Genomic DNA, 18324 nt, shown 5'->3' with positions numbered 1-18324 from the left:
TTCTCGAGGTTTTCACAGTGTTACCTAGGACAGAAGACATCACACCCTCTGTGGCGGACTTATCCTGAGAGTGCTTGTTCAAATGTCAGGCACTGACAGCCCATCAGCAGTGTGTCACCGTACTTGAAAACATTTCCAGTTATTGTATCTGGGAAGAGGCTTTTTACCCTTACTCAATTTGAAAATTGCTTAAGCTTAAAAGATATTTCAGTCAAAACTGTCTTTTAATAAAACAGCAGAAAGATGCATCGTGGTTTGCGTCTTAAATGACTAGTCATTATTGCTCCTACAATGGAGATTTGAAATCTTCCCCAAGTTACCACTTTTAACATCTTCACTTTATGAAAGCCCTTATGGAATCTCCCAACTTGGTAATTTACCAAATTAGGGTACAGGAAAAGTTAGATTTGAAGTTTGACTTTGACTCCTAAATGTAGTCTAGTATCCTAGAATACAAAGCTAACCAAGTGGTCTACAGAGAATGCCTAAATTGACCCCACAGATACTTAGCTTAAAGGCAGAAAGAGAAATGGGGCTGGCTGGTGTTGTGTAAATAGTGATCTATCTTGCTTTACACATGCATAACACTTTACAAGTACTTTTACCTCCTAAATTGCCGGCCGTTAATTGCACTGCAGAGAAAGGGGTTGCCCGTCAGTTGACTTAACTATTAAGCCCATTGCTTCATTTCCATACGTGCATCTGTTCAGATGTTAGATTGATTCTCTGAAGTAAAATAAGAGCAAACTGCCAGGACCTTTATCTTGTCCTGTTGCCCCAAGGGTTGGAATTAAACTACTGGAGATGTCTTTCATCACACCATACTGTTTTTGTGGGCCTAGCAAAGACAAGTGTTGTTTTGAAGCCTTTAACAGCTCAAATGCCCACATGAAATACTGCTTGTACAGATCAGCAAGCAGTGAAGATTGGGGTCTTTTTATGTAGTTTATCACTTTTACATGGAATAGGATTCAGAAGCACACTGCACCCGGTGAAGGAAGCTTTTCTCTTTGTGTGCTAACTTTAATATACTTTCTTCCCATTGCACCAGGAATGACAGACGGTCGGAGAGCGCTTACATAACAGATAGAAACAACAAAAGGCTCTAAGTCAAATTGCATGTCAAATAGCTGTACTTCATCATGTTAGATCTGGACGCCTAACCACACACTAGACCATTCTCAAAACTGCACATCCTTTAAGATACCTAAGGAAGTGGAACAAGGCCCCCAGCTCTAATCTAAAGCTCTTACATAGACCACTTACAAGACATTTCTTAGAGGGTATTTGATTCTTCCTGAATAAAATGAACAGTACAACAGGTGGCTATTTCCAAACCTAGCTCAAAAAAAAAAAAAAAAAAATTCCGACTCCTGCAACAACAGCACCCCCCCTTCCAATGCCTTCAACTCAAGTAGGAACACAGGGTCAGGTTTTATGTAAGGAAGAGGAACACAGCTATCGCACAGTCCAGCCTCCAGCAAACTTAAGAAACGGCCCCCAGGAGTCGCCCCGCAAATCTCAAGATCACCCAGCTTTGATTATGAAAGTGTCTGAAAAATGTTTACACAGTCGAGTGTTTCCTGTTTCCGCAGTTAATTTTTAAAACGTTTTTTCTTTTGGTTCCTAAAACGGATTTCCTTTATTTGCATCAGTTTCTTTTTCTTAGTGTGTAATTTCTGGAGGTCTCTGTCACACGAAGGACTTCACTAAAGCTGCCTTCCCAAAGGAAGACGACAGGAGAAGTCATCTCTCACTCCAGGATCTTTGAGGGCTTTCCAGAAACGGTCAAGTGGAACATTCATCTCATTTAGCCCATTGAATAAATAGTAAGGCACCTAATAAAAACCTCTGAATAAAATTCCTTTTTCTCTAGCCCTTGCCACAAAAACACTACTTCCAGAGATTATCAGAAGAACTTTTTTAAAAAGTAGCTATTACTCCCTTGGTCCCCTACACGTCAATAAAAATATCCCTGCTTGATATTAATTTGGGGCCATCATAAAACCCCAACGTCAAATGCGGGTGATTTTTAAGGTTTATGTGGGTTGACACTCTCCACCTCTGCCCGCAATCAGCTGAACGAGCTGACCCGAGCGGCCGGACGCGGAGCGCTGTGCCTCGTGGTGCGGGGGAAACGCGTCGAGAACTGAGAAGAGAAAGCGACGGAGCCCGCTGCGGACTGAGCCTTCCGCCCCGCCGCCCGGAGCCCGGGGAGGCCTCCCGACCCCAGCGAACCGCTGGCAGAACCCCGCGGCGCGCGGGTCCGGAGCGGCGCCCCGTCCGCGCCCGGCCCCCAGCTTCCAGTCCCGGGGCGGGGGCGCGGGGAAACGGCCGGGCCGCGCGCTCCGCCTCCCCACGCGCAGGCCGCGAGGGCCCGGGAGGCCATCTTGCGCGTGCGCCGCTCGCCCCGCGCCGCCCTCGGCCCCGGGGACGCCGCTCCCGCCAAATTCGAAAGCTGGCTGGTCAGGCCGGGCCGGGCCGGGCCGGGCGCGGGAGGCCGGGGGCGGCGGGGCGCGGGGCGGCCGGGGGCGGCGGGGCGCGGGGCGGCCGGGCGGCCGGGCCCGGGGCGGCGGGGCGCGGGGCGGCCGGGGGCGGCGGGGCGCGGGGCGGCGGGACTCCGCACGCCTCATCCCAACGCGTCTGCTCCGTCAAGGACGCGTCCTCGGGGCCGGGAGTCCGGTTGTTGGACGGATCCGGAGCAAACCCCGCAAAGGCGACGCTGCCCAGGTCCCCGCGGGCGCCTGGGGGGAGGCGCGCTGGCTCGTCGCCCCAGCGTGTCCACCTCCGCGGTGGGCGCCCTGCGGGAGGGCAGCGCGGAGCGGCGCGGGGCAGAGGCGAGGCCGAGCGAGCGCCCGCAGGGGCTAGCGGGCAGGCCGGTGCCCTCGTCGGTGCCGCGGGCCGCAGGCACCGCCGTCTGGCTACGGATCTCGCTGGTTGTGCAGCGCGCTGCGTGGAACGTCACGGCTGGCTCGCCCACGTGGTCCTGGCCTTAAAACACCGGAAAGAACCCACCCAGCCTCCGCTTTAGCGAACGCAAACTGCCGCCCTGGCTCTGCTCTTCTAGGAGGGAAACCTCGCTCTAATTTGCGCCCAGAGGCCGGGGCGGCGGCCGCGGAGCCCAGCCGTCCTCTGCCCGGTACCGAGGATCGTGTCTCTCCGCTCGTGGGGGCGAGTCGCGGTCTCTGCTTTCCCGCCTCACACCTCCGAGGTGTGAAAGGGGAAACGGGGACCTCGACGTGCGGGGGTGGGGAGATCCGACGAGCGGCGGCCCGCGGGGACGCACGGCCGGGCGCGCGGCGGGCGGCGGGGGCGCGCCGAGGACCCCCACGGCGAGCGCCGGCCGAGCGCGGAACAAAGGGCGGCCGCGCGCCTGCTGGGCTCGGCGGGCAGGCGCGGCCCCCGGCGCGGGCGCTCGGCCGAGCCCGCGGCCTGCTGCGTGCACGGCCGCGCCTCGAGCCCCGCCGCTGTGGTGCTCTCCCGGGGGTCCCCCGCCGGCTCGTCGCCGAGCGCGGCTGCGGGCAGGGGCGGAGGACCCCGCGGGCGACCGTCCTGTGGTCGGCCGTAGCCGCCTCCCTCGCCGCCCTCCGCCAGCGGCTGCGGGGTGCGCGCTCGGCGGAGGCTCGGTTGCCAGTAGCAACCACAGGACGGCGTTTCCTCGGGGGACCGCCGCATCCTCGGACGCCTTGGGGTAGAGCATCCGAACCTGACAGCCCTCTCCCCCACCCCGGGTCCCCATCCTCCACCACCCTCGGCTGGGCTAGAATGCTCCAGTCCGGGCTTAGCCCTGCCCCCATGGCAGACAATAGGGCAGCTGCCAGCGCACACTGCTGCGCGGGGCGCAACTCACCTTCCAGTTAAGGGCGTTTTTCTGAACAAAAGCCATAGGTGCTGTCTTCCCCAACTTAAGTCAAAGTCCCTTTTCAAGAGTCAGTGGATTGATAAAAGGATGGTGCCCAAAACCCGCGACACCAAGATGGTCACTACCTTTGCAGCAGTGCTGACACAGCCGAGCTCAGGGTGCTCGCTCTTCCGGAGCGGTGGCTTTCCTACAGGCATCAGCACACCTACAGTTTTCCTTTGTACCACGATATTTAATCACTTGCGTGGACTCAGACAGTGCAGGCAGATTCTCAGTTCTCACAGGGCACCTCACCTCCACCCGATTTCATTTGATGAACTACAGCTTTAGTCAGTGTAGCCTGAAGGGTTGCATAAAGTGATTGCATAAATTACTGAGGGGTTGCATGAAGCTTCAGCGCCTTCCCCTCCCCCGCAAACGGGAGTGAGTGTGTGTGTGAGTGTATTTCTCAGACGTTAACTTTTCAAAACAAAAATCTTAGTGTTTCACACAGATACTATGGAGGAAAGAGCTTTAAAGTATGCTGTTAAGTATTTTATTTAACTGCATTTGTATAATGTACGTTGCCGGATTTCCTTGAATCTTAATACTTGTCCTAGCCTTAAGTCGCTATTAGGTTTAGGTGAGTGGTTTTGTGGACTGAAATTTCACCTAAGTCGCGAGTGGGTTGACTAAGTTCAGAACTGGGGGGCAAGCCCCTGCCTCATTACCTTTGTGTGCTCTGGAATCCATCCTATAACTCAACAAATGTTTGTCGGATTTCCAGAGGAAATCAACTACCTTAGCAGAAAACAAAAACTTAGTATGAATCAGCACAATCTTGAACTTATTTAGTGGACTCAGTGGAAAACTCAGCATCTTCCCAGCTAGTGGCATTAACCAGACCCTCCTCGTCTACACATATTTTAACTTAATTATATTTTAGACGTGGTGGGCTGTATTTCAAACACCTGACAGATGTTCAGGATTCTGACACACCCGCTACATAAGAATTTGTAAAGTTGCTTATTTCTCACTCAAAATGTCTGAAAATTTGCTTATATAGTCATTAATAAAATTTTAAAATTGGTTTTCATACTTTCAAAAAGCACAGATAGGACACTGACCAACTGTCTCTACAGCTTTAACGAGAATGCTCAAAGGGCTAGTATCGTATATTGTAGATCTACTAAGACTTGGCACTTTAAAATGCCTGAGCAATAAACTTTAAAGTATACTAATGCAATGTCTTAATCATATATGGTGGTAAACTCAATATTGCAAAATGACTCATAGACAGAAAGTAGTTCACATTCAAGCCTTACAAAATGTCAAGTTCATTAAGGTAGTTTACTTCAAAATGAGAAAGTTAGCCCTCCTTGGTTCTCTGAGGCAATCTAAACCTCTATTTCCCCCAACCACTCCCACCATCACCTTAAAAATAGGGAAGCAAGGCCGTGGTGAAAGGTTCTTTTCTGCCTCCTTTCAAGAAGGGAAAGTGCCAACCACTTGCTTTTGGCCAACCTAAAGAGATTATCTCCCTTTTCCATTAGGATGAGATCAAAGTGCATTCATATTCATGTGAATTATTGCCTTTGATTTGGATAATGCTGGCTCTTATTGTTTTATTTAAGCTGAAATGGGACATTCTTGCTTTTGAGGCTATGTCCTTAAGGCTGTAGAACTTCTATGAGGACTCAAAAGCCAAGCAATTTAGTACTGACAAATCATGCTATTTCCATAATGTACATACAAAGGACTCTCAAAAAGATTGGAGCAATTTCATTTCTGTAGACCCTTGCCAGTCAAAGCTTAACTCCTATGTTCAGAAGTTCCCTCCCAGAGGTCCGGGACTTCATAGTAGTGGAAAGCTGCCATGACACAACTTTTAACTGTTCAGCAATCAGACAAATCAGTGTTATCAGGAATTAGCTCATGGGAGGCTTTCTTGCTTTGAACGAGATTCATTACAGTTTGTTCCCCAGTGTAACTGAAGAACTCAGTCAGTGCAAGCTTGAGGAAATGTGTTTACCAGCTGTTTCTATATATGCCTCATGACAATTTTCTTAAAGAATTTTCACTTGGGCTTTCTTCAACCCATCATTTTTCTGAGGAGAAATAGCCTACCAGATTCGACGGAGCCTTCTTAGTTTTACCAAATGCTCATTCTGATCAAAGAATTCATCTATGAACATGCCCCCCCCCCTCCAGAAAACACATTTTAGTTCATCCAGTACAGTAAAGCAGCACGGACAATTGGGTCAGTCTCTAATCCAGGCTTAGAAAATGCATTTTTGTGAACTTTAACAGAGCAAACATAGTCTTTCTGAACTTAAAGGTGGGCACTAGAGCAACCCAAGCTTACTCTGTTCTTTTATTTTGGTCTGCAATAGGTTCTGGGAATACCCTTTCCCAGGAAGATGACTGATGCCAGTCACTTGGCACTTTTCTCCAGCTTCTGCCCTGCATTTGCAACATTTTTACATTAGCACCACTTAAAAAAAATGCTTTTTTACAAGTTGTGTGTTAGCCCAGTTGTGTCACAAGAAGCCTCTCCACTCTGGGCATCACATGTCCTTGCCAAGATCTTGTCAGCTGTTTCTCTTTGGGATGTGTCCATAAAAAAAAATGCTGAAATTATTTGGAAACTTTCAAGAACTTTAGTTTTGCCTTATAAATAAAACGACAACAAATTCCATACTGTTTCGCCAGGAAAACAAGGCTTCCAGAATAGAAAGCACTCCTTTGCAATTGTCTAAGACTACATTTTTTTCTCATCGACGGAAAGGTAGTCATATCTTCTTCATGTAAATGATCTTGTGTGTTATTTGTACGAGAATTCCACAAATAACACAAATAACGTTTGCTCTTCACTATAAAATTAAATATGGTTTAACAGTGGAATAGAAAGTAAATTTAAATGATTCAGGTAACAATAATTAATTACACTAATTAATGACAGCGCAATTATGTCCTCTGTAGGAATGAGATATGTTGTGGGGTCCTCGAATTCACTGTATGTTTCTGACCATTTCTGTTAAGAGGACAGACCTACAAAACAAACAGGAGACGCTATTTTTACTTAAAACGTTTCAGAAACCTCGCAAAGCCTTTTCTGTACTTTTGCATTGACTTTCAGGAATCAGCGCACACAGCCAATTAGTTTCTGAAATAATCAGTGCAGAAGACGTTTGGCTTGGGACCAGTCACAGAGAAAGAACCGCAGAAGTCTTTTTTGGAACGTCGCACATGCGCAGTGAGGTGCAGCTGCTCCGTCACCCACTCTCCTCCGCCTTCCCTCTAAAGACGCCGCTGTGTCTTTGCCGGCCTCTGGGCCGGGCGCGCCGGTGGTCTGCCCGAGCGGGCAGTGCGGGGGACTCGCCGGGTCCCCACCCCGCCCCGCCGAGGGAGCCGGCGCCCCTCCCCGCCGTCCCCGGGGGCCGCGGGGGAGGCCGGCCCGGCCTAGCCGCCCTCCGCGCGGGCCGCGGCCTGGCCGCTGGGTTCCGGGCCCGGTCGGCGGAGGCTTTGCCGGGGCGCACGGCCGGGAGGGCGGCGTGCGACTCCCGCCCAGACCCCGGCGGCTGCGTGGGAGGCCCGGCCGCCGGAGCCCAGCGCAAGGGGAGGCCGCGCCCCGCGCAGCCTGGCGGGCTCCGGCCTGAGCGCCGCGGGCGGGCGGGCGCAGCGGGGCCGCGGGCCGGGGCGCGGAGGCCGCGGGCCCAGGCCCGGCGCGTGGCCGCTCCTCCGCGCCCGCCCGCCCGCGCTCCCTCCCTCCCTCCCCACGCGCCGCCCGCCCGCGCGTCCCCGTGGCCTCGTGGGTTGTGTCTCCACTTCGCCCGGCGTTCTCCCCCTCTCCCCCAGGGCTTTCTCCCGGGCCTGCGGATCCGAGGATGCCCTGGGTGTTTGGGGAAACTTTGGGCCAGTGAGAAAGCAGAGGAGGAGGCTGGCGCCTGGCCCTCGGCCCAGCGGGGCGCGCAGAGGGCGGCCGCCGGCAGGGCCCGGGCTCCCGAGACCGGGGCACTGCGGTGGCACGACGCGGTCCACCGGCTCCCACGGCCCCCACGCCCCCGGGGTGGGGACCCAACTCCCGGCTTAGGGACCCGCTCCTGAGCGGTGCGCGGTCTTCTCTCGCGTGTTTTGTGCAACAAAAATGAGAACTTTTAAGCAAGGGAGAGCAAAACCTCTAAGAAAAGTTGGGAGAGAGGGACTCTTGAGATGGAGGCCGATAATCTTAAACACAGTGCGCGGAGTTTTCTTTCTAGTAATGCTGGCTTTGGAGCAACTTTTAATTAAGAAAGCTTGTGTAAGTAAGATGTTTACATGCATTCCACTACGCAGCAATAATTTGTTTTGCTCTGCATGTTACAGCATGAGACACACTCCACTGTTTGGCTCCTACTTTTAAAACGTAGGTTTTTAGTAATTACCGCTGCTCCTTGCTGTTTCGGGTGGGGTGGGGCAATGGTCATCACGCTGACCATAGCCTTCCTTGGGACTTGAAGCTTTGCGTCCACCCAGGCCCTCAGGGGAGCCAGGTCTAGGTGTCACTGGTCCGACTGGTCACTGTCGCCTCGACACCGTGCTGGCCTGGAGAGCACATCTGGTACAGGCTGACTGTAAAGGTTTGAGAAGCTAAGGAAAATACGAATAAGGCACAAAGCACACCTGCTTAGAAAAGTCAGCCTTCAGTGGGCAGGAAGGTGCCTGCCCACTGTTGCGTTGCTGGCACAACTGCCTGGCCTGCCCCGACCTAAATGCCAGAGGCTGGTGCTTATTCTTCAAACCATCACTGCGCCGGAGCTCAGAGAGCCCTGTTGATAACATCTGAGGCCACCGATTGGCCGCTGCAGAGCTTAAAGTTCTGTCTTTAATCGGAATATGGAAATGTGAAGCTCAGATGTTGGCAAAAAGGATTGTTGAAAGTATCACAACTTGACAAATGACATTCAGTTACCAATTAAATACCTTTGCAAAAGTGCTAACATGTTGTGAGTTAAAAAGAGACCTCCCGTGTATATATGGCAGATAACGTTCTGTTGACAATAAGTTTCTCCTTGTTCAACTCTCTCAGGTAGTTTGCCATTCCCTGCTTTACCCAAACTCTCTTATCTTTTATCCCCAAACACAACATTTGGAGTCATTATAGATCTGAAGTCAGTGGTAGGTATACTATACATGCTGAACCAATACAGACTCTATTATATGGAGAATGAATTAATTTTTTTACTAGATTTCATGCTCTGGAAGGCAGGTACATTCTCTCAAGAGTAAAGTGTCTGAAACACGGGGACATTGTTATGTGTTAACCCTGACAGATTTCTAAAATAGAGAACTTGACATTTTAAATTCAGCTGGGAACTGGAGAGCAGTCATGTTAAAGGTAGTGTAGGATCTTTTATGCATGAATAGCACATAGCCCCACAATAGTGGGATTTTCTGGATTCTCGGAGGTTTGTAAAGAGAAACGGAACAAGATTTTAAAAACTGGTTTTATGCTTTTGGGTCTTGAGTCTCATCTTCATAAGTAAATGGGAAATCATTTTGAAATTGTATAGACTTCTCCAAAAGGAGAAAAAGACTTCCAAACTTTTCATTGGAACAGTTTTTCACATTAATGTTTCGTTCCCAGTCACATGCATAGTTTTATTTGGCAAGTACATGATATACCTGTAAATTCAGCTTGTGCTTTATGAACAATAATCTCAGTCTGACGACACTTGAAGCGTCTTTTGAGTAGCTCTTCACTTAACCGTTAGTCTGATGGTTTATATGTGGTCAGGGAACATTTATGTAAAGATGTAAAAACTGGAACCATTTTGTTTTAAAGCTAAAAAGTTGAAAATGGGTCAGAAAATACAGGAGGGCTTTTCAGTTACAGTAATTTTATGCTTAAATTACCAACAATTGCACTTATGGGTGGGTACATTGTGATCATTGTGAACATTTCTTCATTGAACTCAAGGACTTTGGGGGAGAATACTTGATAAAACCGCAAAGATCTAACTTCTTTACTATGTTTAACTTCTTCAGACATGAAGCAGGAATCTTACAATGTGTTTTATTGGGAAAATAAACTCTGCTCGTGGGCATTGTTCATGACATGTACAGTTTAAAATACCCTTACAGTTTATAATTTATAAATACCCTTTGGCTTAAAATGCCCTTTCTACTTTACTTTTAAAACAGAGTAGCATCCCATAAGTAAGTTATAGAGCACTTAACAATTTTAAAGTAGAAAATACATAGCAAGACACCTACTGAAAATGGAAGGTGTAGCAGCTTAGGAGTTGAATTGTTTAAAGACTGAAACTAAGCAAGGGGACGTTTAAGTTGTAAGACTTTTTAAAAAATTATTCAAAATGCTACAGGGAACTGAAAATAAAGCGAGGACAGTTCGTTAGCACTTTTAATTATTCACTCGGGTTTCCTCTGCGTCGTACCTGGGCGAAGACACGTTTACTTTAAAGGCTGTTGGGGAGACTGTAGAAGACCACTGAGACACATCCTTTAGAGTTAAGGGAAAGGGCTTGTCCCTGGCTGATAAACTGCCAAGCAAGAGGCATGTGCCTGTCCTGGGGTGTGAGCAGGGGACTGACCACACACACACACACACACACACACACACACACACACACACACACACGTCTTCTATTCCTAGGTGGACAGTCTACTTCCCAGCCCCTTGAGGACCCCACAGAACACCAAGACTTCTTCAGAGACCTCATATCAAGACGAGATTTTAAAAGCGTTTGTACAAGATTCCGAACGTGAAGACCTGAGCTGTGTGCGCGCCCTCCTGGTGAAGGAGAGACCGAGGATTTCCGGTCGCCACTGTCAGGCAGTAGCTGGGGCTAGCTGTCCGCTTGACACCTGGTGAAGTGGCGCTTTCAGGGAGAGAAATATTTAAAGCTGACACCTGTCACCAAAACATATGGTGCAGATTTTCAAAGAGAAGCTAGAACTAATGGTGAAGTACAGTGCTTAAATCTGGTAAAAAGAAAATGCCGAGGAGCTAAATTTCATAAGCTAGGCTTTCCAGGAGCAACAAAATGAAGCCCGAATTATTGTTTTTAAAAGTCATATTGTAATAAGACAGCAAAGTTGGTGGTGAGTAGGAAAACCTGAAAGATGGATATTTTCATTATTTCTCTTCTGTTTTTCCACGGACCCTATAGGTGTCTTTGATTCTGTTAGTATGTTGTTGTCCTTTAGTGGGTGAACACGGTTGCTGTGACCCTCCAGGAATTGGAAATCGGAAATGCCAGGTGGTAAGAGAGGCACTGAGAGGAAGGCGAGTAGCGGGCGCTGCTGCCAGTGTTTGTGGATCCGATGCCATGCCTCTGCCCGCGTGTCTACCAGCTGACCCCTGGTCCCCAAGCGCCCCCCCCCCCCCAAGGCCCAGCAGCGGCGGGCGGGCGGGGAACCCTGCTGCACTGGAGATGGGTAGGTGCAGACCGCGTCCTCCGGGCCGGCGCCGGCGTCCCGGGATGAGCGGTCTTCCTTCCTCCCGCCCCTTTCCGCGGTTGTGACCTCACACCCGGGGACGACGGTTGCCGAGAGACAGCTCCGTTCTGGTTCCCTGTAGTTGCCCGGGAGCGCGGGTACACAGAACGGTCCCTAGGGACGAGGAGGGGTGGCGGCGAGCGGGGCGCCATGAGCCGGCGGCAGGTGTTACAAGGTAGGCGCTGCGGGCCGAGCCCCGACGGGCCGCTCGCAGGGCGGCCTGCTGCATCTCCCCTCTCTCCCCAGTGTTCGAGATGTACCAGAATGCCCGGACCCAGTTCGTACAGACGGTGGCGGAGCAGGCGACCCGGCCTCAGAACATCGAGACTCTGCAGAATGCGGGTGAGCCTTCGCGGCCCGCAGCGTCCTCCCTCACCCCTCAGCCCCGTCCTCTCTCCTCACCACCCAGGCCCGCCGGCCTGCCCTCCGGCCCGCCTGCCCTCCCTCCCGCCCGCCTGCCCGCCTCCCCTCCTGCCCGCCTCCCCTCCTGCCCGCCTCCCCTCCTGCCCGCCTCCCCTCCTGCCCGCCTCCCCTCCTGCCCGCCTCCCCTCCTGCCCGCCTCCCCTCCTGCCCGCCTCCCCTCCCTGCTCCTTTACTAGCTCAACTGTTGGGGAGCCGTAGGAACGGGCAAAAGTGCTACCTGGGTCCTCCTGATCCCTCCCCTCTGCGGGAACTTGGGGCGGAAAGACTGCAGTCCGCCGCTCTGGACTGCCTGGAAGTCACTTTCCTGGACGGGAACCTACCCTAGCCAGACCCAGTTTATTCTGGTGCCCTCTCTTGTCACTCTCTGGTCACATTCACCTCCTAGAAACAGAGGCATCTCGAGCTGCTTTAGCCTGTCTCCTCTCGGCATTAACGGAAGAGGAGTAGTATGCTTGAATCTTTTCCACCAGAGTCTACATCCTCTTTCCACTCCTTCGTCTGGAAGGGGGGAGGGGAAAAGAAGCGTTCACAGTTGGTGAAATCCACCATTATTCTGGCACTGCTGTGGTTTTTGTTTTTGTTTTCTGAAGAGACAATATTTATTGGCCCCTAACGGACCGCCAAGCACAGAGCACAGAAGGATTCCACGCAAAAACAGCTTGAGGAACCAAGGAGTTTGCTTAGCATCATTAACAGGGACCAGTTTACCGGTGGCCACACCAGTGAAAATGCCTTCTCCCTCAGCCACCTTGACCACTTCAGCATTTGGAGAGGCTTGGAACGTGATAAGCTCTCTCCTCTAAAGTCTTTATCTTGACCCACCCGATGACTGGAGGCAGAGAGAGAGAGAGATCGATCCCGCTGGTAGCCACAGATCCTGAGCTTTCAGGAGGCACCAGCAGAGTCTTAAAGACAGCTTTCCAAAAGATCTGCTTAACTGAACTGTAAATTTGATACCACTTTTACCAGGTCTTAAGAAAACCTCATTCATAGAATGAGATCCTTAAACTAGTTTAAATGAACACCATTAAAAATAAATCAAGTCCATGTCACCATGGCCACAGTATTTAGATAGTGTTTACTATGGGTTTCTTTCTTCACTGGATTTTACAGTTTATAAACCCTTTGGTGTTATCACTGGTTATGATGAGGAGCCATTTATAATGAAGAAAGATTTTTTTTCTTATTCAGTCTTTCAAATATCTGTGAGATAACTGTAGATTTAGCTTCCTCCAGGAACCTCTCTCAGAACTTTAGTACATGATTACAACTAGGATGCTGACACAGAAATGTCCTGATCCTAATTTACATCTCTCTAGTTTTGTTTATCTTGATTCATCATATAAACTCTCATCTTGAGAAGTCTGCCATAGTCAAGATACTTTTCTGCAAAGACCCCTTGTGTTTTCTTTTAAATTTTAAAGAGCTACATGTCCTGGTGCGCTGGGAGAGGTCAGAGCACAGCTCAGGAGCTCAGCTCTCCTTCCACCTCAGGGTCCTGGACAGGGACCCAGGCTGCCAGGCATCGTCACCCTGAGCCACCATGCCAGCCCTTCCATAGTCGTGACCACTCCCTGCTGTCTCTGACCCTGGAAAACCCCTGAACTAGTATCTATTTAGAAAATGATGTCATTACAGTAATTACTTTGTCCTGTAAGTGCTTCATGTAGACTGATTTTCTTTATTCTATGTACGAACATTGTTTATTAGGGCATTTCACATTTTAAAAACACCTTTAAATTTATTTTTTCTCGGTCCTACTCAATGTACTTTGTGAATGGGTACTTGCTATTTACAAGGACTTACTGCTTGGACAATCTATGTGTAGGCAAATGAATACTTTTTAAATAAAAATACTTGGAAAAATAATACTGATATATTGAAATGTACATAACACTCAAGATATAGCGTACCTTCAGGAATTTTAAGAGGCAGGTTCCCTCTTCCCAAAGGAGTTCAAGGTAGAATACATTGTGAGTTTGTCTTTTGTTTGTTTTGTTTTGTTTTAAGACGAGGTTTCAGCTTTGGTGCCTAGGTTGGCCTTGAACTCCTTGAGTTCAAGTGGCTCTCCTGTCCCATTCTACCAAATTGCTAAGGACAAACACAGGAGACAATGCTCCGAGTGCATGAGGAACTTACTATAAACTAGCCAAGTGATTACCAAAACACAAGAGGCTTGTGGGTCAGACCTGCCGGTTTACACTTATGTCTGGCTTGTGAAGAAATGAATACAGAGAGGATATAGTAGTCTTTCAAGATTATCTACTTTTGACTGTCATCTTAATGGTATGTTAAGATTTTTTTTTCTTTTCTGGGGAAACATTTGTAACATACTTAAGTTTATCTAGATGTTATAATTCTTGCAGTAATTTTAAATCATGGCTATCCCTGTAGGTATATTACTTTAGTTAAAAATAACCTACACATTTTATTATGAAAACTTTTCTTCCATATTAGTCAATAAGACTAACCCTTCTAATGGAATATTCTTTTAAAAAATCATCATGAATTTAAATATTCTTTGAGTGTTTGAATTTCATATTACAGGAAAGCTTTCATCAAGTGTCTTCCCTTTGACAGTGTTAGATCTGGGTGTATTTTACTCTTGACTTTGACACATGGTGTATGTATCTGGCAAGATTTTGTTTCCCCATCCTCCAAAATATTCTTTAATTAGACATGTAGCATGGATTTGCAATTATAGGAAAACCATTTTCCATACAGGCGTAGTGAGAAAAGCATAATTCCCTATATGAATCACTATATGGGAAATGAATCACTATATGGGAAATGAATATTAAAGGTGAAGATTATTGATAAGCTTTGCTGTTAGCTATTAAAATAAGTTCTCTGTTTATGTCTTTAGATACTACCACTGGTTATCAAATAATAGTGAAATTTGTAAGCCTTTAGGATCTCTTTGGGAGCTACCATGGGAATTTGAATAAAGCCAGCCTTGGCAAACCTTAACAGATGAATCTCTGGAGGTCTGAGACATTGGGCTGATAATAAATTTAGGTTTCTCTGTGAAAAAAAAAAATCCTATCAAACCAGAAGTTATTTTAAAGTATACAGAGAAAAGAACTGAGATAGTAGTTTAAAGAATTGGACTGATAATCTGCCTGGCTCAAGGTCCAGAGAGAGCTGTTTCCAGCCCCGGGCAGGTAACTCATCGATGCTTTCCTGACTCTGCGAAGAAGGGGATCTGCAATGGTGTTTGCTAGTTGTCAGTTGTTTAAAGTCTATGATGAACACTTTATTCTCTGTTTTTGGATTACATCATACTTTGTATAAGTTCTTTTTCAGTGGAGTAAAACTGAGATTTCTGCTAAACAGTTGTGTTGGTCCAAGGAGAAACTCGTGGTTGCATTCGAGGAGAATGCTGGTCTTGCTGGAGAGCAAATGGAATGGCTTGTGAGGAGTCATTAGGCTACTTTAGTTTCCAAGAAGGAGTGTTGGCTCTGTCATGTGCCTATGCTTTGTGCCATAAGGACCGTTCAATATTAATTTTAAAGATGTCTTTATCTTACGTGCTGAGTATTTCATGTGTATGTGCACTGTGTGCAGGACCGGCGCCCACGGAGGACAAGAGAGGACCCTGAACTGGGCAATGGCCGTGAGCGGCCAGACCTCTTACCTACTGAGCCACCTCTCTCGCTCCTCAACGTTAAAGTCATGGCTTGTTTGGATCCTTTCAGAAGTCCAGCTGAAAACAAATATTTGTGCATGTGTGCATCTCCAGAAAGAATAATCTGTGCCTACATTTCTAAACATTCTAGTTGTGCTGTCAAGTCAGTCGTTGTCAAAGTATGCGGTAGACTGCTCTGTTTCCCGTGGAAATGCTTTCCTAGGCTTAGGAGTACAGACTTGTTAGAGTCATCCAGGCTGCTCTGGAACTCGTGATCCTCCTGCCTCAGCCTCCTGAGTGTTGGAATTGCAGGTGTGCGTCACCACACAAGCTTATCACAGGCATTAAAAACACAAACAACTGAAGTCCAATTTAAAATGAAGTAGATGTTTGTCAATAATGACATTGGCCCTCTTTTGAAAAGAATTTTTTAAAAGATACACTTATTTATCCCCACAGTTACTTCTTATTTATTATATGTCAAGTTTGCTACTATATATGATATTTCTGGTTAAAAAAATGTTCCTTTTTATTTTGTAAAATATTCTTCCTCTTCTTTTGCTGCCAGAAAACTTGTGCTCAGTCCTCAACTGCAATAATAATGTTAACCTATATTTCTGACACACTTCACAATCCATTCCCATGATGTATAGCTATTAAATGTTATCATTTTAAACATATCATTTTTTGTGTGTGCTGTGGGTTGAGCCCAAGGCCTCTAACATGCTAAGCATGTAATTACCATGTATACATATATTTTAAAGTAAACTTTCATATAGAAAGTAAAACTTTCATATTTTAAAGTAAACCTACATATAGAGTCTAAATCTTTTAGAATGAGTATGTGAAATAAACAATTAACTGTGAAGAGAGTGAGAGAGAGAATGTGTTTTGCTAGACGCTGAACTGCAGTCTTACTTATGCCAGCCGTGTGCTCTGTTGCTGAACTACGTATTCCCTAAGCCACAGACAGATTTTCTAAGGAATTGCCTTACAAAGGTTTTTTTCCGCAGATATTACCCATGAAGCAGTGGCTAGTCCTTCTTGGTGCGGTCCTTTTCACTTAGTATTCTGACTTTCCTAGATCAACTGCAATTAAATAATAATATATATTGCAAAGGGAACAACACATTAGTAAAGGAAGACAAAGATAAAATCAGGATTTTCAACCTTCTACGTGAATTTAGAATTACATAGAACTGTGTCTGTATGGTGCAATTGTGAGAGAGGTAACAGTTTAAATGGCTAAAATGAGTTCCTTAAAGTTTTACGAATTTATAATTGCATTATTACTATACTGAACATGAAAATAACTATCAACAAATAATTTTTATTGTTTTTAACTAAAGTTAAAATATCTTTAACTTTAAAAGATAAAACTTTTAAAAATTAAAATTTCCAATATCTGAAAGGAGAGAAAGTTGTATACTAATTTGCACAGTTGGCTTATTTGCCATCAGTGAACATTTATTGTATGCACAGGTGGCAGATGGGCACTGAACATATGGGCTGATCACACAAACACTAGAAGAAACAGTTCCTGCCCTTCGGTGGCTTATTTGCTAATATGTGTAGTTTATATATGTAATACATATTGCACACATCTAATGTATAGTATGTATAATATGTTACACACATGTGATATATAATGTGAACTTTATAAGCCGTTATATATCTGTGCATTATTATTTATTTGAAGGACACCTAATCAAGATTTGGGCATGAGGGGTGCTCTACAGGGATGCGTCTTGGGGTGGGCAGCACCTCTGTTGAATTTCTAGTAGTTAGCCAGACGCAGCTGAATTTCGGCAGAGAAAACGTTACATGTAAAATCAGGAAGGCAAGAGAAAAGGTGGTGCTGAGCAGAAATGGCCATTGTTGGGATATGGCTGGAGCGTGGGCACTAGGGTAGGAGAGTCAGTCGAAGCTGGAGGGGAAAGCAGACCTGTTCAGGAAGCTTGAGTCTCTCCTCCCAAGTGTGCAGAGGAGTAACTGGGCCAGGGTTGTACTGGAAACACGATCTAGGGTTAGTGTGGTAGAGGTTAAGCAGCATCCGGAAGAGCAGGTGCTGGTTCTTGCTGAGGCAGTCATGTCAGATGGGTGTGAAATCTGCAGGATAGACTTAGAATGGAGGGTAGGGTCAGGTGAGGACAAAGATAGCTTGGGAGATAGCTCGCAGACATCCTGTTCCTTGGACACACCAACACTGATTAGAAATGGAGGACACACAAAAGCAGGCCGTCTCCTCCCTGGGCAACAGCGAGGAGGAAGGAGTGTCTGAGCAGCGTGGAAACAAGCTTAGGAAGAGCTTAGCTTGAAAGAGGGTTACACACATGAAACTGACATGTTTATTTGAGAACTGTATAAAGCCTATTTAATGTTTCCTCATGTGATTATGTTCTAATCACTCTGCCCACAGCATAATACAATTTAGTTGGAAGTAACTTCTGAATGTAGCGCTGGGGGTTGTGTCATTGCCAGGGCCCTGCCCATGCCATCACCGCTCTGAAATAACTTGCTTGCTCTCTCTTGAAAACCCATGGACAGATGGTAGTGGTACTGATCAACTCAAGAGTGAGGTAGAGAAAACTTGGGGCATCTTTCATTTAATGTAGTGAATATAGAAGATAATTACAGTCATGATAATGGCATAGTAGTATGAATTAAACAGCGAACCCTTGAGGTCCTCTGCAACTCAGCACACCAGCATCTTTTCGTTGATGGTGGATTATGATTGACAAGAGAAACTGAGTTTGGGCTGGTGCCACAAGTAGTATCTACCTCAGGGTTTGAGATGTGGATTTAGTGATCAGCATCTGTTAGTTTCTTAGGGAAGCACCTGACATATGTTAAATAAGAACTACATCTGTAACAACTTCTGCCTTCTCAGATGCTCCGTGGTTAGGGAGTGTCTGTGGGCTTGTCCCAAGTG

At 47.3% G+C, this 18324-nt stretch overlaps 1 protein-coding gene across 1 annotated transcript in view; it reads left to right on the top strand.

Annotated features, from left to right (window-relative positions):
- Positions 1 to 7629: 7629 nt before the first annotated feature.
- Positions 7630 to 18324, top strand: part of Spag6 (sperm associated antigen 6) — a 55939-nt gene continuing 45244 nt past the window's right edge. Inside the window, exons 1-4 of the mRNA XM_060373011.1 lie at positions 7630 to 8141; positions 10497 to 11281; positions 11424 to 11516; positions 11588 to 11683. Of these exons, the coding sequence (XP_060228994.1) occupies positions 11173 to 11281; positions 11424 to 11516; positions 11588 to 11683 (298 nt within the window). The 5' untranslated portion in view covers positions 7630 to 8141; positions 10497 to 11172. The remainder of the gene's footprint in view (positions 8142 to 10496; positions 11282 to 11423; positions 11517 to 11587; positions 11684 to 18324) is intronic.

The sequence above is a fragment of the Meriones unguiculatus genome, chromosome 19 (genome assembly GCF_030254825.1).
Source record: "Meriones unguiculatus strain TT.TT164.6M chromosome 19, Bangor_MerUng_6.1, whole genome shotgun sequence".
Classification (NCBI taxonomy): Eukaryota; Metazoa; Chordata; class Mammalia; order Rodentia; family Muridae; genus Meriones; species Meriones unguiculatus.
Note: the sequence above shows the minus strand (reverse complement) of the source record. Positions and strands in the feature narration are given on the sequence as shown.